The sequence below is a fragment of the Emiliania huxleyi genome (assembly GCF_000372725.1).
Source record: "Emiliania huxleyi CCMP1516 unplaced genomic scaffold EMIHUscaffold_46, whole genome shotgun sequence".
NCBI lineage: Eukaryota > Haptophyta > Isochrysidales > Noelaerhabdaceae > Emiliania > Emiliania huxleyi.
In genome coordinates, this window is record NW_005198537.1 from 73344 (window position 1) to 95868 (window position 22525).

The window sequence follows — 22525 nt, forward strand, 5'->3', positions numbered from 1 at the left end:
GGTCCACATGTTGATCACATCCATATACCTCACTAACATACAGCTGGCGAGACTTGCATCCCTTGTCTGGCCATGCTGTGCATCATCTCACCGTATGCAGCCGTATACGCCCACGGTGCTCACAGGGTCGGGCGTCACGGTGCTCGTGGCAAGCATCTCCGTCACTCTTGTGACTTGTGGGCTTGGGTGGTGTTGCCTCCGGTGCTACTGCTGGCTAGGGTGCCAATGGCGCGACGGGAGGCGGCCATTGGCGCCACTACAGCAACGATTGTTACGCCGTGGAAAAATCCGGGATTTCGTGCCCCAGAAGTCAGCGCTGGGTCCCAGGAAGGCGAATGCGATGACGGCCTCTAGTGTGAGTTCACACTCCCAACAGATAAGCACATGAAGCATGTCGTGTCTCTTGTGCTTCTTGTCAGGAGCAGGAGAGCCCCACCTGTGCCCCTGTCCTTCCAAAATCCTGCTCGTGCAGGTGGGGACCCTGTCATCCTCCTCTCCCCCATCCCTCGTTTGGGTTTGTCTGTTTTCTTTCTTTCTTAGCCCCATTTCTGTTTTGTGGCTTTCTTTCTTTTAGCCCCACCGACTCCGGGAAATCTCGAGGGCTCTCGAGTGCTCACAGCAAGAGTTCCCTCGTAGAGTCGTCTGTTTTTTTGTGAGCGCCTTTCGGGCAGCTGGTGTACGGCTGGGGTGTACGGCCTACGGCATTGATGTACATTGATGATCCGCCTCAAGCCCGGCGAGAGCTCACAGCTCTCTTCGTCCGTCCTCCTCTCGACTGCCGCTGCCGCTGATGCGTCGGCGCCCGCATCGCTGCTCCTCCTCTCGCCGGGAGCCGCCGCCGCCGAAGCGCCGCCGCCGTCGTTGCCGGGAGCGGGGTGGATCGAGGTCTGCCGCTGCAACCCGCAGGCGCAGCTCCGAGGCACCATCCTTCCCGCCGGCAGCTGGCTGACGGCGAGCGGCGGCGAGCTTCACCTCGTCGCGGCGCATGTGCCAGGAGGGCGAAAGCAAGAAAACGACGCGGCGGCAACGGAGCGCTCTCTCGCCAGAGACCTCGAGGAGTGGGTCGGGCTGTGCGCGCAGCGGCGAGCCCTCGCCGAGCGTGCGGCGGCGGAGGGCCAGGCTTGGGAGGCGCAGGCGGAGGCTCAGAAGCTGCCCATCGACTGGGGTGGGCTGAAACTGCACCGCGCCTGCGCCGCAGAGATCCAGGAGCACGGCCTGCAGCGTGGCGCTCCGGTCGGGCTGGAGGCGACCCTCTCGGCGCTGTGCGCGCGCCGTGCCGCCGCCACCGGGGCGCCGACTCGCGCCAAGCTGCGGCGGGAGGAGCGAGCCGCCCCGCCGCGGCGCTGGAGGGAGGTGGCGCTCGGGGGTAGCGCGCTGGAGGCTGTGGCGACCGACGCGCTCTCGTTCCCGCTGAGCGGAGCTTTGCTGGCGTACCTGGCCGGGGTCGACGGGGCGGAGACGCTGACGGTGCACATCCTCGGCCCGGAGCCCGCCGCCGAGTTGCGCTGCCGGCGCAAGTGGCTCGCCATGCTTGCGGCGCTCCCGCACGTGCGCTCCCTGCGCCTTCTCTTCTGCGGCCCTCGCGTGCCGGCCCGGCTGGACGGCGTCGCTGAGGAGCTCGTCCTGACCGAGGCCTCGGGCGGCGGAGGCGCGGGGAGCGGCGGCGGCGGGAGAGGGGCAGGGGGCAGGCTCTCGCTCGCCTTCCTCCGAGGCGACTACCATCACCGCCGCCCGGAGGCGCCGGCAAAGTTCAGTCAGGAGCAGCTGGCCATTGCCTTCCACCCGGGGCTCGCCGAGCACGCCGCGGACTGGGCGCCCTCGCTGCGGCCGCTGCTCCGTCGCGGGACGCCGGTCGGGCTGACGGCGTACCACCCTCCGGAGGCGGAGCTCGACGCGCGCACGCTCGCCGCTCTCGGCGGCGCGGCGGGGGCGGGAGGGGCGGGGCAGCTTGCGGCGGCGCCGAGGCCCAACCCGCTCGCCTCGCGCCTGCCGCATCTCGATGAGCTCTTCCCGGGGCGCACGTACGCCGCAAACGCATTCATTACGCTCGCCGCGCAGGGCAGAGGCGCTTGCGTGGCCAAGCACTAGAATGACTCAGTTCATGGCACATTTCTTAGCCCCCCGCTGGCCGGTTGCACTCGTGCGACGTAGCGGGGGGCCACGACTACGTTTACGAAAACATAAGTAGCCAAACATAAGTAGTCCTGCGAGGCAGGTGTGATATGCACATGATTTAGATTCGATCGACGATTCGAGTTTGAGACACGTTCGAGACTGAATTTGGCCGCCCCACGCCAGCGAGCGGGTTCTTTACCAAGTTGCAACCCTTGTTCCGCACTCGGCTGTGAACGCTGCTGTTTGCCGCCGGTTGAGCAGCACCCCGTCCCCATCCAGGTTGTTGGTTGCTGCCCCAGGTCCCGCACTATGTAGGTGCACTGCTTCAGCAGCGTGCACCTACCTCGATCGACGATCCTGGTCGCTGGTGTCGGTTGCGCAACCTTTTTGCCGACCTCCGAGCCCAGATAGCGCGCCGTGTCTGATCCTCGTCGGCATCTGCTTCCGGGCCTGGCGGCCCGCCACAAGGACTTAGGTGAGAAGTGCCCGCCGAAACATCGGAACGACGCTGCTCCGCTCGACTTGGTTGGTTGCTGGCAGCACCCCAGCACCGGGGGGTCCTGAGAGCTGTTGGTTGGTGCTCTGTTCACAGCCTTGTTATTGAGAAGAAAATACCTCCGATGGCGCTGTGCGCTGGCCTGTGAGAGGTTGAGGTGCGAGCCCTGGAGGCCCTGGGGAGGGGGGGGGACTACCCGCGGGCTTAGAAGGCCCGCGAGCAGGGGGGTGGGGCATTGAGACCGGTCATGAATGAGTGCGCGACACGCATGTTGCGAGCAGCGTTGTTGATGTTTTGCGCATCGCCACTGACGGCGGCGCGCGAGAGCTGTTGCGAGTGGTGCTGGGCGAAGCCCCGGGCGCTGCCGGAGGCTGTGCCGTAGTCGGTGCGGTCGACGGCGCTCGGGCTGCCGACCTCTTTGGCGAAGTTGAAGATGATTCTCTTGGTTGGCGGCGCGATGCCGCCCTGGCTTTCGACGAGACAAATTTTGACGATTCCGTTCTTGACATGGAGCGCGTCGTAGTACTGTCCCTTGTGCTCTTTGACCCAGCCTTTGCCGGTCGCATGGACGAGCGGGCCCTGTGACTTGTGGCCGCGCTCTTTGCACCCAAGAACCCTGAGCAAGGTTTGGTCGAGGGTGTTGCCGAAGCCAAACTTGTGGCCCAGTGACGCACAGCATCCGCCGTTCACAGCACAGTGCGGAACAAGGGTTGCAACCTGGTAAAGAACTCGCTCGCCCTTCAAACAAACACGGGGAACCTCCCTCTCCGTCAGAGTTCGCTCCCACTGAGGCCTCCGCTTTTTATTTCGCAGAGGCCCCTTATAGCTTATTGTATAAGGGAGAGCGAGACTCATCATTTAGAGAATGTGGGAGGACCGAGCCCGGGACCGCGTGAGCGTTGCATTTCTGCCCTCGCTCACACGCGCGCTTAGAGTTATGCGGCGCTACGGTGGAACTCGTGTTTAATTGAACAAGGCTGACCCCTACCCCTCTCGGTGGGCTTGCAGGTAGGGGGTTCGGGTAATAAGGTGCATCGGGGTCGGCGGGCGTGAACTGGAGAGATACCCGCTTCGGCCGTTTAGTTGCGAACTCCCTTTCCCCTCGGCGGCCTTCTGTCTTGCCCCGGCTGGGTGTGTCGGCTGCCGTTCCTTCGTCCGGCTGTTCGTACCTGTTCGTGCGTCAGGTGTGGGTGTGTTTTGGCCAGTGCCGTTCCTGCGTCCGGCTGTTCGACTGTTCGTGCGAGAGGTGAGTGGATGTGTGTGGGATTTCTGCCGTTTGAGCTGTGCCGTTCCTGTGTCCGGCTATTCGTGCCTTCCGTTTTCGGACATCGGGCAGGAGATCGTGGCTCGCGCGAGAGCCGAGGGGCGGGAGACGTGGATCTCGCGTGGTTTCTGATTTCGATTTGGAGCACTTGGAGCACTTGGAGTGCACAGTCATTAACCGCACATCCAGGGCCGATTTTGGTCACTTTTCTTTTTTCTCCGTTGGGCTCAGACCCCAAAAGGCAACCCACTGATGCTGGGGAGGGTGACGCAGTGTAGTACGCAGTTCCTCAAATGCGGATGGGGGAGAGGATGCCCCCGTATAGAGCCGTAGCGGCTAACTATGCGGGTGCATCCTGTCTCGCTTTGGGGGCGGTCGACGCCGTGCGGGGAGAGCGGGCTGGCCGCAGGGCGGACGCTCGCTCCCCGGGCGCTGCGGGTACGCTCGCTGGGCGGAGGGGCGCTGGCCGCTGGGCGGACGCGCCCCCTCCCCGAGGGGTGGTGCCTCTCAGAGGCGATGGTACCAGTACCACTGGTATGGTCTAGTGTGCTCTGTGTGCAGCGCTGCGCTGGCGTGCGATGCGCGCGTGCTGTGCGCGTGTGCGTGTTGGATTCGCGCGTGAGTCTGCGTGTGCTGCGCGCGCGTCGGCGTGTGCTATGCGTTGTGCTCTGCTGTGCGCCCTGTTTGTGGAGCTGTGAGGCGCAGCCTTGGCTGGGAGGGCTGCGCGGTGGGCTGCGGCGTGCTGCAGGTGGTCGTGCGCCTGCCTGATGGTGTGCGGCGGCCGCGCAGCCCGCTCGACCGGGCCGTCGGCGGCCCAGGGGGCGAGCATGCCAATGCGCGCTGCATGTGAGGCTGCTGCGCGGCTGGCGCGCAAGTTTCCGTGCGGAGAGGGACGCGCGCATGTGTTCACGCTGCGGGCGCGGGCGGGCGCGGAGGGCGGCGCGGTCTCACCGCGGTCCGTCGCCGGTTGGTCTTCGGCGTGTCGAGGGCGGGCGTGCACGAGGGCTTGCCGCCATCGCGTGCCGCGAAGGAAAAAGAATCGAACTCGCTCGCCCTTCCCAATTGCTTGATTTTGCGGCCACGCCCCGCACGCGACACGCGTCCCCCCAGCAGAGCGTCCAAACTTTTGGGCGCGAACCGTATCTCGCAACGAATCTCGCCGGCCTCACCGGGCCTCACTTTGACCGACGCTACCGTCCGCCGACTGCCCGGTGAAGAGCGACCCGTACGACGCGCACTTGTCGTCCTCCCTCCTCGCCACATGACGGCCGCCCCCCGACATCGATCGTCGCGCTCCGCACGCCTTCGAGGTCAGCTGCGGCCGAGCGACGATCGGCTCGCTCCGATCGCTGGGCGCGGTCACTCTCCGGCCCATCACCCGCCTGCCGATCACCTGTCCGCCTCGCCGCGCGCGGGCCGCTCGCCTGCTCGCCACCGCCGCCGCGTTTCCCCGCGCCGCCACGCTTCCCTGCACCTGACGGCGCTCGAGCTGCGCAGACGGCGCGCTCTGGCAGACAGAGCAGCGGCCGCCCAGGCGGTCGCTGCTCCGCCCCGTCCGAATCCGTCCGCCCGCGCGTGCTGCTGCCGCCGCCGCCGCCGCTCCAGCCGGTCCCCGTGTGTCGTGAGAAGTGGCACCCGTGTCGCGTGTATTCTCTGTGTCGGCTCTGGGCCGGCGCGGGGCCCCCGGAGGCACCGTGCGCCGCGCCGCAGTGCGGAAACGGGGCTCCGGCGCTCAGAGTCGCTCAGAGCACCGACTTCCCGAATGGTTACGGTTGGTTAGAGGGCAGATTTGGAGAGATCTCGAGGAGTACATACAGATAGACCCTCCAATCATCAGAAAGCTCCAACCTGATCGGTCGTACTGACCGCCGACAGATCACTCCAGACAGCAGACAGGCCGACGTCTGCACGCGGCCGGCCGGGCGAGAGGCTTGACACGATCCGACCCTGCGACCCTGACGCTGCTGCTCTAGCTATCAGACATGCACTGCTGACTGCTGCCACAATGTGCGACCTGTGCTGGCCCACTTGGCGGCCTTCCCGGTCAGTGGTGAGGCGCAGTTCAGAGCTGTCGATGGCGCGATGCCGCACTGGTCCCACATTGGTGACACGATACCACCAAGTTTGCCGGTCCAAGAGAGAGGCACCGGCGCTGTCCTGAGAAGGTGCGTGGTCCCTCTTGACTGCCCATGCGCGCGAGGCTGTGTAGGCATAGCCTCGAGAGTGCCAGCAGCCAATCCGAGGCAGTTTGTGACGCGCATTGCGCCAGAAGCGTGCACACGATGGAAGGACACCTTCCTACTGGCCGTACGATCAGGTCGTCACTGAATGCTGGATACTAAGGCCGCGAGCTATGCAGGTGATCAATTGTGCAGTATGGCACGGTCAGCAGCGCCGACAGGCTGTCGCAAGGCGTGATAGCATGGCCGCAAGTACGCCGAATTCCCATGAAAACAAGTGAAAAATCGCAGAAAAAAAATTGAATCGGCGCCTGCGGCGGGCCATGGGGCCCCATCTCCCCCCCGCATGCACACCCTCTGGGGCCCCCGCGCCGGCCCAGAGTGTGTCGGTGGACTTGTCACTTGACTTCTTGAGCCTCTATGTGTCTATGATTACAGTTCGGTTCAGACCGTGGCGTCTGCGCAGCGGGCAGCGCTCTCGGAGAGGCGCTTTGTACTCGGGTTTGGATGGTATAGCGGGGGGCCCCGCCGGAGGCTGGTTACTCATACCGTCGAGCCATCCGGATTCTTTTCGTTGTAGGTGGCTCTTACGTACATTGCCGCACTCTTCTTTTGGTTCAGTTTCTCCCTCTCCCGGTTCCCCTCAATTCTAAAGGACCGTCGGCCGACGGCCGCGCGTTTTTACATGCTTTAGCGAAAGACTTGCGTCCCGCGACTACGCGCCAAAAAGCACGCAAGTGCCCCCAGCCTCGGTCGCTCCGGGACGGCGCAATGCCGCAGGGCCCGGCAAAGGAGTTCCTCTTCATCGGGGAGGCGATGGTCACAGAGAAAAATGGAGTCAAGGAGATCAAGGAGGGAGCCTGCGTGCTGGATCTTTGCGCCGCGACGACATACCATCCGCTTGTAGCTTTGACGGCAACCGAGGAGAAGTACTTGGCCATCTGGAGCGGAGACTCAGTCGAATACAAGCCCGGGCCGTCAAAAATGTACCCTCGCCCCGCTCTGCCCTGGCGTGCCCGAACACGTCCTCCCTCACACCGCATGTCTCTCGTTAGGTTTACCAGTCCCGACGGCATGTGCCCCTTGACTGGCAAGAAGGTCGAGCTTTGCGATAAAATCTCGCTGCCTACGGCGCAGCATTTTGTCGTCGAGTATATGGGTGCCACGCCTACCACCGTGTCCGGCCCTGCTCTGTGAGTCGCGCACACGCACCTTCCCTGCAGCTTCCACGAGCACCCTCGACCTTCAGGTTGGCACTGTAGGTACATGCCACCGGCGGGCAAGAAGGTCGCAACCTTCATGTGGACCGATCCGATGACGGGAAAGGCAAAGTCAAAGCCCTTCACCACATTCTTCTCGGGCGCGCAAACGATGAAGATCCTAGTCAAGGATCTGCCGGACCGGCTGGCGGGTGCTGTCGATGTTGAGTTCATCGTCTTTTTGTCGGTGCGACTGACGCTCGCTCCCCAGCCTGCATCCGCACCTGCGCCCCCTCTCTGTGCCTCCTCACCGTTCCCGCGCCCACGTCCGCGCCTAAAACGCCTCTCTGTTCCGCCCACCCGCACAGCTGGACAAGACTGTCCTGTTCAAGGACAAGGTCGTGCCAGATGCGATCGGGGAGCTCATCGCGTACATAAAGTCGGACGCGGAGATATGGCTGGCGAAGGGCAACTCGTTCCTTCCGGGTGTCAGCAGCAGCGGCGGCGGCTACCTGTGGAACAAGACTGGCCAAGCCGGCTCGGCATTTGGCTTCGTCGTGACGGACGTCATCACCGCATCTGTCCAGACGCCCGACTTCAACAGCATGACGCCAGAGGCACAACTGGAGCTTGCTGCGCTCGCCAAGAAGTTGAAGATCGAGACTGCGCTCTCTGGTATGCTCGCCAAGCAAGAGATCTACCTTGCGGGGGAGTACGCGCGCAGTCAAAACCAGGTCAAGGCCTACAGCGAATATGCCGCCGCGGAGATCAAGGCTAGGGCTCGAATGGCGGCTTTGGCGAAAGGATCGGGCGGCTCAGATACCAACTACCACAAGATAGTGAGCATTGGGCCTCCGATGCTCAACTTTGTTGCGGCAACAAAGACGTCGGGGAGCACCTGGGCCACACTCAGCGCAGCGATTACGGCTGGGGATCCTAGCATGGCTCCGGCTTCATAGTATCATGCCTCTTCTCGCCGCGCACTTCGACGCACTTTCGAGTACTCTTTCCACCACTTTTATTTAGCGAGACACGAGCTGAGGTACATATGTTGGTTTGATGTATTGTCATTCAGACAGAACTGGCACCGTAGAGAGGCTCCCCCGGCCAAGGGCCAAGAGCTCTGCATACATCCCCTGCTCCACCAAGAGCTCATCGTGTGTCCCCTGCTCCTTGACGACACCCTTGCTCATCACGGCAATCTTGTCGGCGCCGCGGATGGTCGAAAGGCGATGCGCGATGGTGATCGTCGTCTGGCGCAGTCCCTCCGCACTGCGGGCCGTCAATGCGTCCAGTGCCGCCTGCACCACCTTCTCGCTCTCATTGTCAAGCGCCGACGTCGCCTCGTCGAGCAGCATGATGGCCGGTTTGCGCACAATCGCTCGCGCGATGGCCACCCGCTGCTTCTGACCGCCCGAGAGGTGCCCTCCCCGCAGTCCCACCTGCGTGTCGTAGCCCTCGCTGAGATCGGCTGTGATGAAGCCGTGCGCGTTCGCCTGCCGCGCCGCCTCCTCCACCTCCTCCTGCGACGCCCCCTGCTTGCCGTACCGGATGTTTTCCGCTACGCTGCCCTGGAAGAGGATCGGCTCCTGCCCCACCAGCCCGAGCTGCGAGCGGAGCCAGCGCAGATTGAGCGTGCGGATGTCACGGCCGTCGAGCAGGACGGCGCCCGCCTGAGGGTCATAGAAGCGCTGCAGCAGCGCGACGATCGTGCTCTTGCCGGAGCCGCTCGGGCCGACCAGCGCACACGACGTGCCCGCCGCGATCTGCAGGGAGTAGCCGCGGCACACGAAGAACGAGGGCGCTGCCGGGTACGCGAAGCGCACGTCGCGCACCTCGACGCCTCCTTTCACGCTCTCGGGCCGATCGCCATCGTCCGAGAAGGGGTCAAAGGGTGGCTCGCGCGAGATAACGAGTAGACACGAATGAGCGGCGGTCATGCCGCGCAAGACGGCAGAGAGGGCAGCTGGCGCCATCGGCAGCTGAAGGAACCCGAAAACGATCGAGTTGATGCCAACCAGGATCATCTCAAAGTCGACACCACCGCAGGGCCACTCCTCGCCCGCCTCGTCAAAGGCAACCTCTGTCAAGTTGGCTGGGAACGTCGAGATGCTCCCAAATAAGCCGTCGATGCCCTCGCCCGACGCGCAGCTCGCCCGGAAGGGCCTCCAGCCGCTGCTGTTGCACGGCACGTCCTCGCGCACCGCCTGATCGTAATCGAGGCCGAGCGAGGCTGCGAAGATGAATGGGTCGAAGCTGTTGCACTGATCCGGCACGCAGAAGCTTTCGCCGTCCGCCTCAAAATCGAAGCTTGTCCGGCGCATCTGGGCGTTGACGGTGCTGAGTGCGAACATCGAGGCGGCGCCACACGCGTAGAAAACGAACGCCGTTATGGTTGCCGTGGACAGAGCGAGCTTGGCCGCCGTACGCACGGCCACCGCCTCGGCATTGGCCAACACCTCGTCGTACTTTTGGACGGCGAAGTCCTCCAGCCCGAGGGAGGCGACTGTGCGCGCAGCGCCAAGCACCTCTGCGCAGAAGCCTCCCGCTTCCGAATAGGCGTCAGCGAGTAGCCGGGTCCGCGTGCTGACGGTGCGCGAAAGGACGACCGAGGCGGGAACCACGAGGACCAGGGCGAGGCTGAGTGGGATGGCGGCGAGTGCGGGCGCGACGAATAGGGAGATGGCGGCTGCCCCTACAACCATGCCGACGGGCATACAGCCGAGGTACGTCGGCACGGAAAAGGCCTTGTCGATGAGCACCATCGCCTCTCCCATTCGGCCAGCGAGCTCCTGCGCTTGGTTGACGTCGTACCAGCCGGCGTCCTGCCGCAAAATTGCCTGCACGTAACGTACTCTCCATTGCTGCATCATCTTGTACCGAGTGTAGAGCGCCGCGAGGCTTCCAAAGGCGAACACCGCGAACAGGCTGCCCCCGAGGTAGCCACCGAGATATATTATGGCATTCGTGCCCGCGTCCTCGAGAGACTGCCCAGGGCCAACGTTAAGCACTTCGGCCATGATGAGGTTCAGTGCCGACTGGATACCGCCCACGAGGAGGAAGAGACCAGCTGCAAAGGAGATTACCAAGATGTCTCTGCGGGATGCAAAATAGAAGAGCTCGCGCAGGCTCGGCCTGGACGCGGTGTGCATAGGTTGTTTCCGCGACTTACGCCTCCTCATCCACAAGCAAGGGGGCCGATGCAAATAAAAAATGTTCGAATTTTCAAGGGGCGATGTCCCTCGATCCGGGTCGGCACGACTGGCTTTGAGAAAGTTTTGAGCGCCCCGCCCCCTTATTGTTTCGAAACAACAAAAGAAAAGTCACACAAGGACCGTTTGAGACGGCGACAGTTTAGTACTAGCCTCGCACTCCGTGTGCGAGAACGCAGAGAAAGGACTCGGGGTTGGGAGAATGTGCTGCTACGAGTATTTACTGCGATTTTGCGAATTTCATCATTATTGGCGCGCTCGCCGGCCGGGCCGCGGCAGCATCGATCAAACTCCTGCCCCCTCGCCCTCCCTCATCCATTGGCAGTAGCGTCGCTCACGCGGCATGCCGGACCGCAAGCGGAGGTCTCTCAAGTTCATCCACATCACCAAAACGGGTGGCACGACAATCGAGAACCTCTTCAAGCAACACGGTCGTGACCTTTATTGCACGCATTCCACTGTGCACACACCCACAGACCTCGTCCGCCTCAGCACGTCGCTCTGGGTGCTCAGAACAGCCTTGCCTGTGATACAGGGCATGCAGTTGGACGGTTCCACAGCGAGTACGGGAGATGGCACGAGCCTTTTGGCGACAAGCCCACGAGCCTTCGCACCAAGCACGACTGGTTCACCGTCGTGCGCGACCCGTATGAGCGAGTTCTGTCCGAGTTCCATTGCAAATACGCCGGGTATGGCGGGAGCCTTTTGCAATCCGGGCTGCACGGAGCATTTATGGCCGGTATGGCAATGCTCGAGTCGTCTGGGCAGGGTGGACTGACAGTGGGGGGCGCCAACCGATTCATCCGTCGCCAGATCAAGCATCGAGGGAAAGGGCTAGACTGGCACTACATGCCGCAGTATGTCTATCTGACTGCAGCATCCGGTGTGCGCCTGCGTGTCATCCGTTTCGAGCACCTCCGGGAGGAGTTGAACCGGCTGCTTGCCGAGTACGGGCTGCCCTTCCAGCTGGGCGGCAGGCGCGACAACGCCGCATTGGGACAGAAGCGCTTGACCGTCGAGGATCTGGATGCAGAGACGATCGCTCTCATCAACCACGTCTACCGCCGCGACTTTGAGCTCCTCGGCTACCCACTCCGTGCCCCCAAGCTGAGCCGACCCGCCGCCCCAGCCGATGCGCCCAGCCGAGCCATCGCACGCAGTCTCGCCAAGACTGTCAGCGACCTCAACGGGCGGAACGAGGTGTGCGAGATGCTCAAGCGCCTCATCGACGAGCAAGACACTGACGCGAGGCGTGAGGTCATCCGGAGATCCACAAGTTTTAGGGCATAGAAAGAAAGACTGAGAAGAGCGACGGGCAGAGACGCCGGCGGCTGCCTCGGGCGTCGGGGACGCCGCGCGGGGGGGGTACTGTAAGGTAAGGTAAACGAGGAGCTCCGAGGTGGTGGGGCGCGGGGGGCCCGGGCAGAGAGAGCCTGAGAGAGCGCTCGTGCGTGTCGTGACAGAGAGGATATCGTAGACCGTAAGGCTTACTGCATTTCGAGTGATCACCTTTTCACAAAACTGCTTCGTGCTTCGAGACGTCCACAACCTTCCCGGGATTCAGGATCCCGAGCGGGTCCAAACTCCGCTTCACCGTCCTCATCATCTCCACCGCGCCCTCTCCAAACTCGCGCGCCAGGTACTGCTTCTTCCCCACCCCCACGCCGTGCTCTCCCGTGCAGGAGCCGCCGGCGGCGAGGGTGCGGCGGATCAGGCGGTCATTGAGCTGGCTCAGCCGCTCGACGTAGTCGGGCGGGTCCTCGTCGCGCAGCAGCAGGATGCAGTGGAAGTTTCCGTCGCCCGCGTGGCCAAAGATGGGCCCAACCACCCCCGCCTCCGCCACATCGGCCGCCGTCTCGCCCATCACCTCCGCCAGGCGAGAGAGCGGCACGACCGCATCCGTCACTACGCCGCGGCTCCCTGGGCGCAGCGCCAGCGACGCGTAGTAGGTGGCGTGGCGGGCGGCCCACAGCCTCCTGCGCTCGCTCTCCGACGTGGCCCACTGGAACTCGCCCCCGCCGGAGTCGGCGCAGCACTCGCGAGCCACGGCCGCGGCCGCCTCGACGGCCGCCTCGCTCACACCCTCCACCTCGAGGAAGAGCGTCGGCGCCTCCTGCAGGTCGGCAACTTCGGTGGAGTACTTGTTGAAGGCGGCGATTGCTGACGCGTCGAGCAGCTCGCTTCGAGACACCGGCACCCCGCACTGCAGCAGGCCCGCGACCGCCCTCGCGGCATCCGAGAGGGTCGGGAAGGAGCAAGTCGCGGCGGAGACTGCGGCCGGGAGAGGATACAGCTTCAGCTGCACCTCGGTGAGCACAGCGAGCGTGCCCTCGCTCCCGACGAGCAGCCGAGTGAGGTCGTACCCAGCGCTCGACTTGCGGGCCCGCCCACCGGTGCGCACAACCTCACCCGAGGCCAGCACCGCCGTCAGGCCGAGGCAGTTCTCGCGCATCGTGCCGTACTTGACCGCGGTGGTGCCAGAGGCGCCGCAAGCGGCCATCCCTCCGAGGGAGGCGTCGGCTCCCGGGTCGACAGGGAAGGTGAGGCCGGTGTCTCGCAGGTGGTCGTTCAGGCTCTTCCGAGTTATGCCCGCCTGCACCCGGCAATCGAGGTCCTCGGGGTTCACCTCGAGCACAGCGTTCATCTCCGACAGGTCGAGGCAGACGCCGCCTTGCACCGCCTGGATGTGGCCTTCGAGGCTCGTGCCGGCGCCGAACGAGATGAGCGGCGTGCGGGTCTCGGCGCACACGCGCACCACCGCCTGCACCTCCTCAGTCGAGTGAGCGTAAACAACAGCCGAGGGAGGTACTGACCGGTGGTGCGACTCATCGTCGCCGTGCCGGTCGCAGATGGAGGCGTTAGTGGTGACGCGGTGCGCTGCACGCTCGAGGCGCGTGAGAAGGGCGTCGTCGACGGCGGCGGCGAACGGAGGGACGGAGGAGAAGGCACGGCGGGCGAGGCGCATTATCATAGTCTTCAGAATTTTCGAGAAATCGACGCGGGCGGCGTTCGCGGCGCTTCGGTGCTCGGGCGCGCGCTCGCCATCGTGGTCGTTCAGGGCGGGTCGCACACGCACGCACGCACGCACGCACACGCACACACACACACACACACACACACACACACACACACACACACACACACACACACACACACACACACACACACACGCGCGCGCACACACACACACACACACACACACACACACACACACACACACACACACACACACACAGCCCCTTCCCCTTCCCCCTCCAGGACGAGGGCATGCGTAGGCCGCACCTCTAGCGAAGCCCACAGAGTGGGAGACTCCTATCACCGCCCCTGCCACCCTCGTCGTGTGTGTGCCTCGGCCGCCCCTGTCAGTGTGCCCGTGATAGTCTGGTGATAGTGTTAGTGAGAGACTGCCAGTGAGAAGCCGGAGGAAGGTCGCTAGTCGAGAGAGATCGCCAGTGGAAAAGGAGTCCACCGTGCTGCGAGCCTGTCGCTGTCCCTTGTCAGGAGCAGGAGAACTAGGAGAGCGCAACCAGGAGGAGGCCCGCGCCTGCCCCCGTGCCGCCGGGTGCAACTTTGTCCTATACGAGAGGGGAATCCCTGGGACCCTGTCGTGTGGGTGAACCCTGCCCAGCCCCCCTCCGTGTCGCGATGCGCTCCCCACTCCCGTTCCCCTGTGTCCCTGATCGTCCTTCCAAGATCCTGCTCGTGCAGGTGGGGACCCTGTCCTCGTCCCAAGGTCCCATCCCTCGTTTGGGTTGTCTGTTTTCTTTCTTTCTTTTTTTGGACAGGAGGGAGAACGACGAGAGTGGGACGACCGCGAGGTGGCATGAAGGTTGCAGCGAGAATCGGCGAGGGACTGCGAAGGGAGATAGAAAGAGGCAGACGCCCAAGGGTTAGGGTGGGCGACGGCTAGCACCACACTCCTCTCCTTAAAATCCCTGTGTGGTGGCGGCGTGCCGTCCTCCCATCCCTCCCTCGCCAAATATCGGAATTTTGGGGCTCTCCGTGACATTGGCCCGTCCATTCGAAATAATGAGTTTTTACGTGTCTGTTCGCCATTCAAACAATGACATTATGAAATCGATCGCCAACACTACTTGTCGGCTGCTGAACCGGCTGCAAGAAATCAATGTATAATACGATCGACCACCGTCACTCTCTCAAGATCACTCTCTCTCTCTCTCTCCTCCAAGAACACAACTGGCCACGAAAGAATAAAATCTCGAACTTTCCGCTCGTACGCACACCGCTCACCGTGATGGATATGTGTGTGTGTGCGGGGGGAGGGGGCAATAACGGGAGATAAAAACGTCCGCGCGAGTCGAGATTTCTTTAATTCCGCCATGCGCTTTTTGGGGTCGCTCTTCTTCAGCTTCGCCGCCGGCGTGCGGATCGCTTCCCCTCCCCTTTTCGCTGCCACCGCTGTCGCCTGTCGGAGACGAGCCCTGCCGCGGGCCGTCGAGGCGGTTCCGGGCGAGAGCTGCACTGGCGAGAAGGTGGTTGTCGTCGGTGCGACTGGATACATCGGCAAGGCCGTGGTGCGCGAGTCGGTGCGGCGCGGCTACGCGACGACGGCGGTGGTGCGCGACGCCGCCAAGGCGGCGGGCGAGCCCAAGTTTGAGGGCGCGCGCATCGCCACTGCTGACGTGTGCGACCCGCCGGCGCTCGGCGCGGCGGGCTCGCCATTTGAGAAGGGCGCCGTCGACGTGGTGATCAGCTGCCTGGCGTCGCGCTCGGGATCGAAGAAGGACTCGTTCGCGATCGACTACCAGGCCACGCTCAACTGCCTCGACGCCGCCCGCGCCGCCGGCGCCCGCCACTTTGTGCTGCTGTCGGCGTTTTGCGTCAAGTCTGCCGAGAGGAAGGACCCATACGCACTGCAGTTCCAGTACGCGAAGATGGAGTTCGAGGCCAAGCTGCGCGAGCAGACGGAGATGACGTACTCCATCGTCCGGCCGACCGCCTTCTTCAAGTCGGTCTCCGGCCAGCTCGAGGTCGTCAACAGCGGTGCGCGACACGCAGCGCTCGGCCGCTGAGCAGCCGCGCCTCGTGCGAGCCGCGTGCTCTCTCCCACCTCCGACCCCACCTCGGCAGGGGCGCCCTTTGTGTACTTTGACCTCGGCGAGGGCCGCTGCGCCACCTGTGCGCAGCCCGAGACCTCCGGGAGGGCGGCCCCTCGCCCGGCAGCTTGCGTCGAGCTGTCTCTCCTCCTGTCCTGCCTCTCCCGTCCCTCCCCGCAGGCAACCCGATCTCGGAGGCGGACCTCGCCGCCGCACTCGTCGACACGGTCGCCGACAAGAGCAAGGAGAACGCGCTGTGGAACCTGGGCGGGCCGGACGACGGCTTGTCGATGAAGCAGCAGGGCGAGATGGTGGCGGAGGTGCTGGGTAAGGAGGAGGCAAAGCTCCTCGCCGTGCCGATCGGCCTCTTCGACGTCATCATCGGAGGGCTGCAGGGCGGCGCAGACCTCGCGCTCAGGGTGCGGCCCGGGCCCGCACCCCCGCCAGCTCACACTCACGACACCGCCATGCCACACCGCCATGCCACACCGCCATGCCACACCGCCATGCCTCTCTCCGCGAGCACCTCATGCACACCTCAGACAGACATCCGAGACAGACACCTCGCCCGGGCAGGTGGCACAGGCGCCTCCTCCCGACACCTCCTCCCCCCTCCCCCTCCCAGGCGAGCCGCTTCGACGCGTGGCCCGAGGGGGCGCCCGAGTGGCTAGTCAAGGGCCTGGCCAGCGGCCTCGCCGGCCTCGCCCAGTCGCTCGAGGACTCGGCCGAGTTTGGGCGCATCGGCCGCTACTACGCTGTCGAGGACATGCTCACCACCGACCCGGCGGACAAGTACGGCAGGACGACGCTGCGCCAGCACTACGAGCGCATCGCCGTCGAGGGGCAGGAGTACGACCCGTACACGACGATGTTCGCGCCCAACAAGTGACGCCGCGTCTGAGCGTTGTGCCGGCAGTGTCTCAGTGTCGGTGTGCGCAGGGGGCGTGAACACGCCTCGCCGCTGCCAACTGTCGACGCGAACTCTCCGCAGAAGAAGCATGTTTGTGTGCGGTGCACATGAGAGTGTCTTGAGCGTTCGCAGAGACATGTTGTCGACTCAATGCATATCGCCAGCATCGACCGCTCTCTGGTCCAGTGCTCCGTCGGCTCTGCTCTCTCCCCTCCGGCTCGCGCCTCTTATTTTGGAGCATAACCGAAAGAGACGCGACAGGCGTCCGTGTCTGCAGTATTGCAGACAGCTTCCACAGACTGAACTGTGCCGCACCGCAGAGCTGAGAGGTCCCCGTGTGTGTCGCGTGTGTGTCGGCCGCCGCGGCGCCGCGTCGGCAGCTCTCCAGGGTCGACGCGCGAGACCCGAGAGGCTCGTTCGCTTCCCCCGAGACCCTCACCCAGCGCGCTCATGATTCTAGACGGCCGCAAAAAACACGGCCAGTTACTTTAAGCCGGGGGGAGTCGGGAGAGAGTGCACCGGTGCCCGCGCGGCCAATTTGCCTCGTGATGTCGCTCGGTGCTTCACACAAAGCACAAACACACATGATGATTAAAAGTGACGCGGCTGCATTAAACCCAGGAATGATCCCCAAGATAAGTACATGAAGAGAATGTATGTGAGCGGCGGGCCCCACGTACGCCACCGCGTTCGAAAAGAGTTGTTTGTGAGGCCACACGCGGGATCGCTGGTCCTCTCCGATTTTTTTCCGCTTTCTCTCTGGCAGGTCTCCGTTTCGAAACGAAAAAAATGTTGAGATAGCTTCTCTTCTTCCACGACCCCGACTGGCGACACAATAACGCACCACTGAAGCTTTGGGAGTGCCTAGCCAGGGCCCGGCATGGTTCCAGCTCTCATGAGCCTCTTTCCGCTAGCGAGCCTCGTTCCGGTAGCGAGGCCACGGTGCCTCGTTCCGGAACGCCGAGCAGGCGCAGGCCACGGTGGGGCGCGCCTCTCTGAAGCAGAGGGCGAGCCGCGCACGGGGCGCGTGGAGAGCGCTGCCTCTATCGCTGCAGCGCAGATGCGTGCCAACGTGCGGTCGTACAACGCGGAAGAGGAGAAAGCTCTCCGCGTCTGCCGGATCGAGTTTGCGCCCTATCCGTCGGGCAAATACAACAAGTTGGAGGGAGAGGACGGGCCGGGCAGAGTCGCGGCCTATGAACAGTGCCGCAAGGACCTGCCTGCGCTCTCGTCCTGGTCGGACGATGAGATCGAGGCGACCTTCACGTACATGCAGTCCACGCCCTCCGAACTGCTCTTCAACTCGCCGATAGGCCCTTTCCTGGTGTTGTCCGGCCTCTCTATATGGCGAGACGGCATGGCGGCCTGGGGCATCCCGCCCTGCAAGACGTACCTAGATCTCTGCGAAGCCCTCCCTACCTTCCAGCTCAACGTGATGGGAAGCTGAGCGAAGGACAACAGGTAAAGGGCCTGACAGTGTGTGTATCCGCAATCACACAGGTGGCGGAGGATGTACCCTGGGCTACCCGTAGTACGACGATGACGGGAGATCGGAATTATCTTTTGTACCGGAATCATAATCGCGATACAGATCGGAGACCGGCTGTATTCATATTTTCATTGTTGTGGACGATGCGTAAGAGACTATAATCTATATAAACGAACAAAAGAAACACGCGCTTCAAAATACAAAAAAACTAAAAGATTTAGTATAGAGCTAGAGGAGGTACACAGGGTACACATAGAGACCTACAGACTCTCTACAGCACATACACTCACACACACGCAGAGCAGTTGAGACACACTTGACGCACACACGCTCCGCCGAGCCGCGGGGCCCTACTGGCCTCCGGCGAGGAGGTCCCCCGAGCGAAACGAAGAGTTTTCAAAGGAGGTGCGGTACGCGCGAGACGCCTCGGCAAGGATCCAGTCGAGCTGGTAGGCCTGCGCGCCAGGCGACGTGTCGCCGGCCATGGATGCGTCCACCTTGATGCACCGCTCGAGCGGCAGCTCCGAGGCGAGCGGGCTGTAGTGCCGCTGGAGGCGCGAGGCGCGCACCATCGTGGCGATCATGAGCCCGAAGAGGACGGTTCCGCTGTACCAGCACGAGTTGAGCACGTGGATCGCGACGAGCACCAGCTGCGCCGTGAGCAGCGCGAAGGTCTCGAGCCGCATCGCCACCGGCCAGTACGCGCCGCCAGAGTCGAAGTCGGCGCCGAGGTCGTGCAGGTAGACGCGCCGCACGTTGAAGGACCAGGCGCGCGAGACGGCGTACAGCCACGCGATCGTCACGAGCGTGATGAGCGGCGCGATGGTGGCGAAGAGGAAGGCGGCGGAGAGGACCATCAGCGCGCGCGCGTAGATGCTCGGGTAGTAGAGCCGCTGCAGCGCGGAGAGCGCCTTTCCGCTCAGCGCCTTGCCGCGCGCCCCGCACAGCCTGGCGGCCCCCACGACCGAGAGGGGAAGGACCTGCTCGCAGCAGCTGGCGTGGAGGCGGCGCCGCCCGCGGGTTGGCCCGGGGAGGGGAGGGGCGAGGGGAAGGGGCGACGCACGAGGTGCGAGGGGAGGGGGGTGAGTCGCCTGCAGGATGTCGAGCGCCGGGACGTAGAAGAGGAGCTCGAGCACGAGGTAGTTTACCCAAAAGGTGGCCTGCAGGGGGACGCGCCGCGGGCGTGTCACGGGCGTGTCACGGTCGTGTCGCGCAGCGGCGTGCTGAGGCGGCTCAGCCCAAGACGAGCCTGCGCCGGCACGGAGCGGCCGAGCAGCGCGAGCAGCGTGCAGTAGCCGCCGCTGAGGATGAGCTTGGCGGTCTCGAAGAGAGACCCCACCACGCACGATCCGAGCAGCACCAGCACCTGGCCGAGCGGGGGCGCGTCTCGGAAGGTCGAGGCACCCTTTTCGAAGAGGGTCTATCGCGTGGAGGAGCGACTAGGACGCGTCTTGGAAGCGTCTAGGAAACGACTAAGAGGGCGCGTCTGGAGAGTGCCAAGCGCCTGGTTGAAGAAGAACATCTTGTGCAGCGTCGACGTGCCCGCCGCGGCGCCGCTCTCGCGCCTAGCAGGTTGAGAAGGAGGTTGGCCGCCCTGATGAGGGACTCCTTCTCGGGCGCCCGCCGCGGCGCTCTCGCGCCGCTGCAGCCGCGAGAGGGCGGGCAGCAGGCCCGAGTACAGCGTGAGCATCTGCAGCACGGTGAGGACGAGGACAGGCATCCAGCCCTCGAGCGTGGCGCGCGTGGCGGGCGAGAGGTTGTGGATCATACCCGCCGCGCCCTTAAGGTGCGCCTCCTGCAGCATCTTTGTGATCGAGTCGAGGGAAGCGAGCGACTGCACGAGCGCGACCGGCACGTTCCACAGCGCGAACAGCAGCAGCGTCCCCGACCACGCGCACACGACGACCGGCCGCGGCGTGACGAGCGACGACCAGAGCGCGTCCTCTGGCGCGGGCGCGGGCCGCGCGTACGCAGACAGGCTCGCGCCTCCGATGTCGCAGTCCGTGAAGAGGGCGGGCGCGTGGATGGCGCCGAAGCGGGCGCCGCGCGAGCGGAAGAGCACGATGAAGGAGGTCTCGGTCGCCTCGCCTACGCGGCGGCTCCGGCACGGCTCGGGCAAGCCCTCCCCCCGGGCGGGTGCCGCCTCGCGCGGCTCGCCCGTCGCGAGCAGCCGCATCTCGTGCGCCAGGTCGACGACCAGGCTCCAGACCGCAGCCATGGACCTGCGGGCAGGTTCTCCGGGAGAGGTCTGGGGGAGGGATCGCAGAGGCCTAGCGGTTGCTCCGGACCGCATCCGCGCACCAGGAGGAGCGACCCGACTGCGTCAGGAGCGGCACCTGCGGCACGCGGCGTGCGGGCGCGTGCTCGAGGCGTGGCCGGCACCCCCCGTGTCCCGAGGTGGCGAGGCCCCGAGGTGGCGAGGTCCCGAGGCCCCGAGGAGGTCCCGAGGTGGCGAGGCCCCGAGGTGGCGAGGTCCCGAGGCCCCGAGGAGGTCCCGAGGTGGCGAGGCCCCGAGGTGGCGAGGCCCCGAGGTAGGAGCGCGCGCACGTCCGCCCCGCCGCCGGCCTGGAGGCTCGGCGGCTGCAGCCCGAGCGCGGACAGGCGCCACTGGTTCACCTCGCGCGGCACCTTGATGACCTCGTGCAGGTCGGCGCCGAACATCGGCTTGAGCAGCGCGTACACGTCCTCGGCCGTCACCTACGGCACGCGAGCGATCGACGCGTCGTCGACATGTCGGCTCGGCGAGCGCGGCCTCCGTCCGTCGGCCGTCACCGCGGGCGCGACCGCCCCGTTGAGCGAGTGGCTCGTCACGAGGCGCGCGGCGTGGAGGTGCGGCCTCGGCGCGGCGAGCCAGTCGTACCGCAGCCGCGCGTACACCTCCGCCTCGCGCCGCGCGAGGATGAGGAAGACCGAAGTCAGCAGCAGCATGCAAGCCGCCGGCGCCCAGAAGCGGGGCGAGCCGGGAGGCAGGTGGGCGAGCGAGAAGGACTGGATGCCCGAGATCGGCGCGCCGCTCAGCCACGGCACCACGGGCGAGAGCGGCGGCTTCCCCGGCGGCGCCGGTGGCGCGGCTCCTCCCAACGCGGGAGGCGGGAAGGGGTTCTGCGGCGGCGGCGGCGGCGGAGCAAACGGGATGTCGAGCCCGGCGTACGGGTCGATCGAGTAGGTGAGGATGAGGGCGGGCATCGCGGTGGCGGCGAAGACGCAGAAGAGCGTCAGGTTCATGATGAGGAAGCGGCGCAGCATCGTCGCCTCGAGCTGCTCGCCCTCGTGCGGCCCAGAGAGCCCGCGCGAGATGTGGAGCGGATGCGGGGGAGGGCCCTGCTCGAGCGGCACCCGCGGCGCGAAGACCGCCTTGAGACTTGGCAGGTGCGCAAAGACGTGGTAGGCGAAGAGCGAGAAGAAGGCGAGCAGCGCGTTGACGCTAAACGTGAGCAGCACGCCTTGGTCCTCGTGGTTCAGCCATGCGATGCCGACCCGGTACGCGACCCCGCCAATTTTACAGCCCTGCGGCACGTCGTCGTCGGCGAACAGGCGGGGCCACATTGGCGAAATTGGCAAAAGATAACGTGTCGCCGTTCTCGCACGAGACGAGTTTTCTCGGAGCGACAGCCTCAAAGAAAAAGGGTGGATGGGCGGGGGAGCGATTGCTGGCGAGCGCCAGCGCGCCCAAAGAACGGTGGGGTGCCCTCGACCGCGCGTCCAAGTCATACGAGCGTCACATTGTAGTGAACAGGCCGAGTTCGCGGTTTGAGCGCCCAGCGCAGACCGACCGACCGCAGGGGGGGTCCGGTCGGCGGCCGCGGAGGACCGCAGACCGGAGGGGGGGTCCGGTCGGTCGGAGCGCAGACCGAGGGGGGGGTCGGTCGGTTTGGCTCGAGGGTCACACCGCACACGCTCGCCGCAGCTGTGAATAAATTAGTATCTCGAAATACTAGAGACACCAAGCGACCTCTCTCCGTCTAATCACTCATCGTCGTCCGAGTTGCTGATCTCGAGACGCTCTACAGGATTGGGTCGGAACACGAGCTCGTCCATGTCCACGCTCCCGTCGTCGTCGTCCATGATTAGCTTCGCCGGCGACACGCTGTACCCGTTGACGAGCCGCTTGAGCGCGGCCAGCACCTCCTTCTGCCGGCCGAGCGCCCACGGGCCCAGCATGCAGTAGAACTCCTCGAAGGTGAACTGCTCCTCCTGCGACTCCAAGAAGCAGTCCACCTCCTTCTCCACCTCCGTCGTGAGGTTGATCTGTAGCTTGATGAAGGTCAGGATGGGCGCATCACAGGCAGTGTGGGCGAGGGGTGGCGAGGCACGCACCGGAATGATCCCGGTCTTGCCCTGGTTGGCGCCGTCGAGCATCTTGACCTTGATCCACTTGGGGTTAGTCGGCTGCTCGACAAACTCGCACGTGTCGCCCCTCTTGGCGGTGATCGAGCCTGCGTGCTTAGCGTTGGCGTCCGCGTCCTTGGTGACGCGCATCTTCTTGCGCGGCGCCGCCTCCTCCTCGTTGAGTGCGCGCCTAACACCAATCAAGACACATGGCTCGCGACGACCGAGGGCGAGGCGCTCGACGGTGGCATCATGGTCCAGGGAAAATTTGGAG

General features: G+C 64.6%; 7 protein-coding genes across 7 annotated transcripts; 4 read left to right on the plus strand and 3 right to left on the minus strand.

Annotated features, from left to right (window-relative positions):
* Positions 1-713: 713 nt before the first annotated feature.
* Positions 714-2275, plus strand: EMIHUDRAFT_436599 (hypothetical protein). The gene has a single exon (XM_005768300.1). The coding sequence runs from the start codon at positions 718-720 to the stop codon at positions 2086-2088; it is 1371 nt and encodes a 456-aa protein (XP_005768357.1). The 5' UTR covers positions 714-717; the 3' UTR covers positions 2089-2275.
* A 6046-nt stretch (positions 2276-8321) lies between these two features.
* On the minus strand, positions 8322-10406 carry EMIHUDRAFT_210862 (putative ABC transporter; the record flags this gene model as incomplete). Its single annotated transcript, XM_005768301.1, has 1 exon — positions 8322-10406. One exon carries the CDS (start codon positions 10404-10406, stop codon positions 8322-8324), a length of 2085 nt encoding a protein of 694 aa, XP_005768358.1.
* Positions 10407-10809: 403 nt separating this feature from the next.
* Positions 10810-11756, plus strand: EMIHUDRAFT_210863 (hypothetical protein; the record flags this gene model as incomplete). Its single annotated transcript, XM_005768302.1, has 2 exons — positions 10810-10897; positions 11002-11756. The coding sequence occupies 2 exons, from the start codon at positions 10810-10812 to the stop codon at positions 11754-11756; spliced, it is 843 nt and encodes a 280-aa protein (XP_005768359.1).
* Positions 11757-11979: 223 nt separating this feature from the next.
* GOX1 (putative glycolate oxidase) lies at positions 11980-13431 on the minus strand (the record flags this gene model as incomplete). The annotated part of the gene is made up of 1 exon (XM_005768303.1): positions 11980-13431. One exon carries the CDS (start codon positions 13429-13431, stop codon positions 11980-11982), a length of 1452 nt encoding a protein of 483 aa, XP_005768360.1.
* A 1375-nt stretch (positions 13432-14806) lies between these two features.
* EMIHUDRAFT_464355 (hypothetical protein) lies at positions 14807-16708 on the plus strand (the record flags this gene model as incomplete). Its single annotated transcript, XM_005768304.1, has 4 exons — positions 14807-15470; positions 15558-15605; positions 15704-15942; positions 16149-16708. 4 exons carry the CDS (start codon positions 14807-14809, stop codon positions 16410-16412), a joined length of 1215 nt encoding a protein of 404 aa, XP_005768361.1. The 3' UTR covers positions 16413-16708.
* A 620-nt stretch (positions 16709-17328) lies between these two features.
* Positions 17329-17880, plus strand: EMIHUDRAFT_210866 (hypothetical protein; the record flags this gene model as incomplete). The annotated part of the gene is made up of 1 exon (XM_005768305.1): positions 17329-17880. The coding sequence occupies one exon, from the start codon at positions 17329-17331 to the stop codon at positions 17878-17880; it is 552 nt and encodes a 183-aa protein (XP_005768362.1).
* A 392-nt stretch (positions 17881-18272) lies between these two features.
* EMIHUDRAFT_210867 (hypothetical protein) lies at positions 18273-21468 on the minus strand (the record flags this gene model as incomplete). Its single annotated transcript, XM_005768306.1, has 7 exons — positions 18273-18902; positions 19184-19288; positions 19529-19756; positions 19985-20144; positions 20224-20258; positions 20470-20619; positions 20695-21468. The coding sequence occupies 7 exons, from the start codon at positions 21466-21468 to the stop codon at positions 18273-18275; spliced, it is 2082 nt and encodes a 693-aa protein (XP_005768363.1).
* Positions 21469-22525: the final 1057 nt, after the last annotated feature.

Excerpts from the sequence above, each read along its gene's own strand:
- EMIHUDRAFT_436599 (XM_005768300.1), top strand. The coding sequence starts at position 718 with ATGATCCGCCTCAAGCCCGGCGAGAGCTCACAGCTCTCTTCGTCCGTC.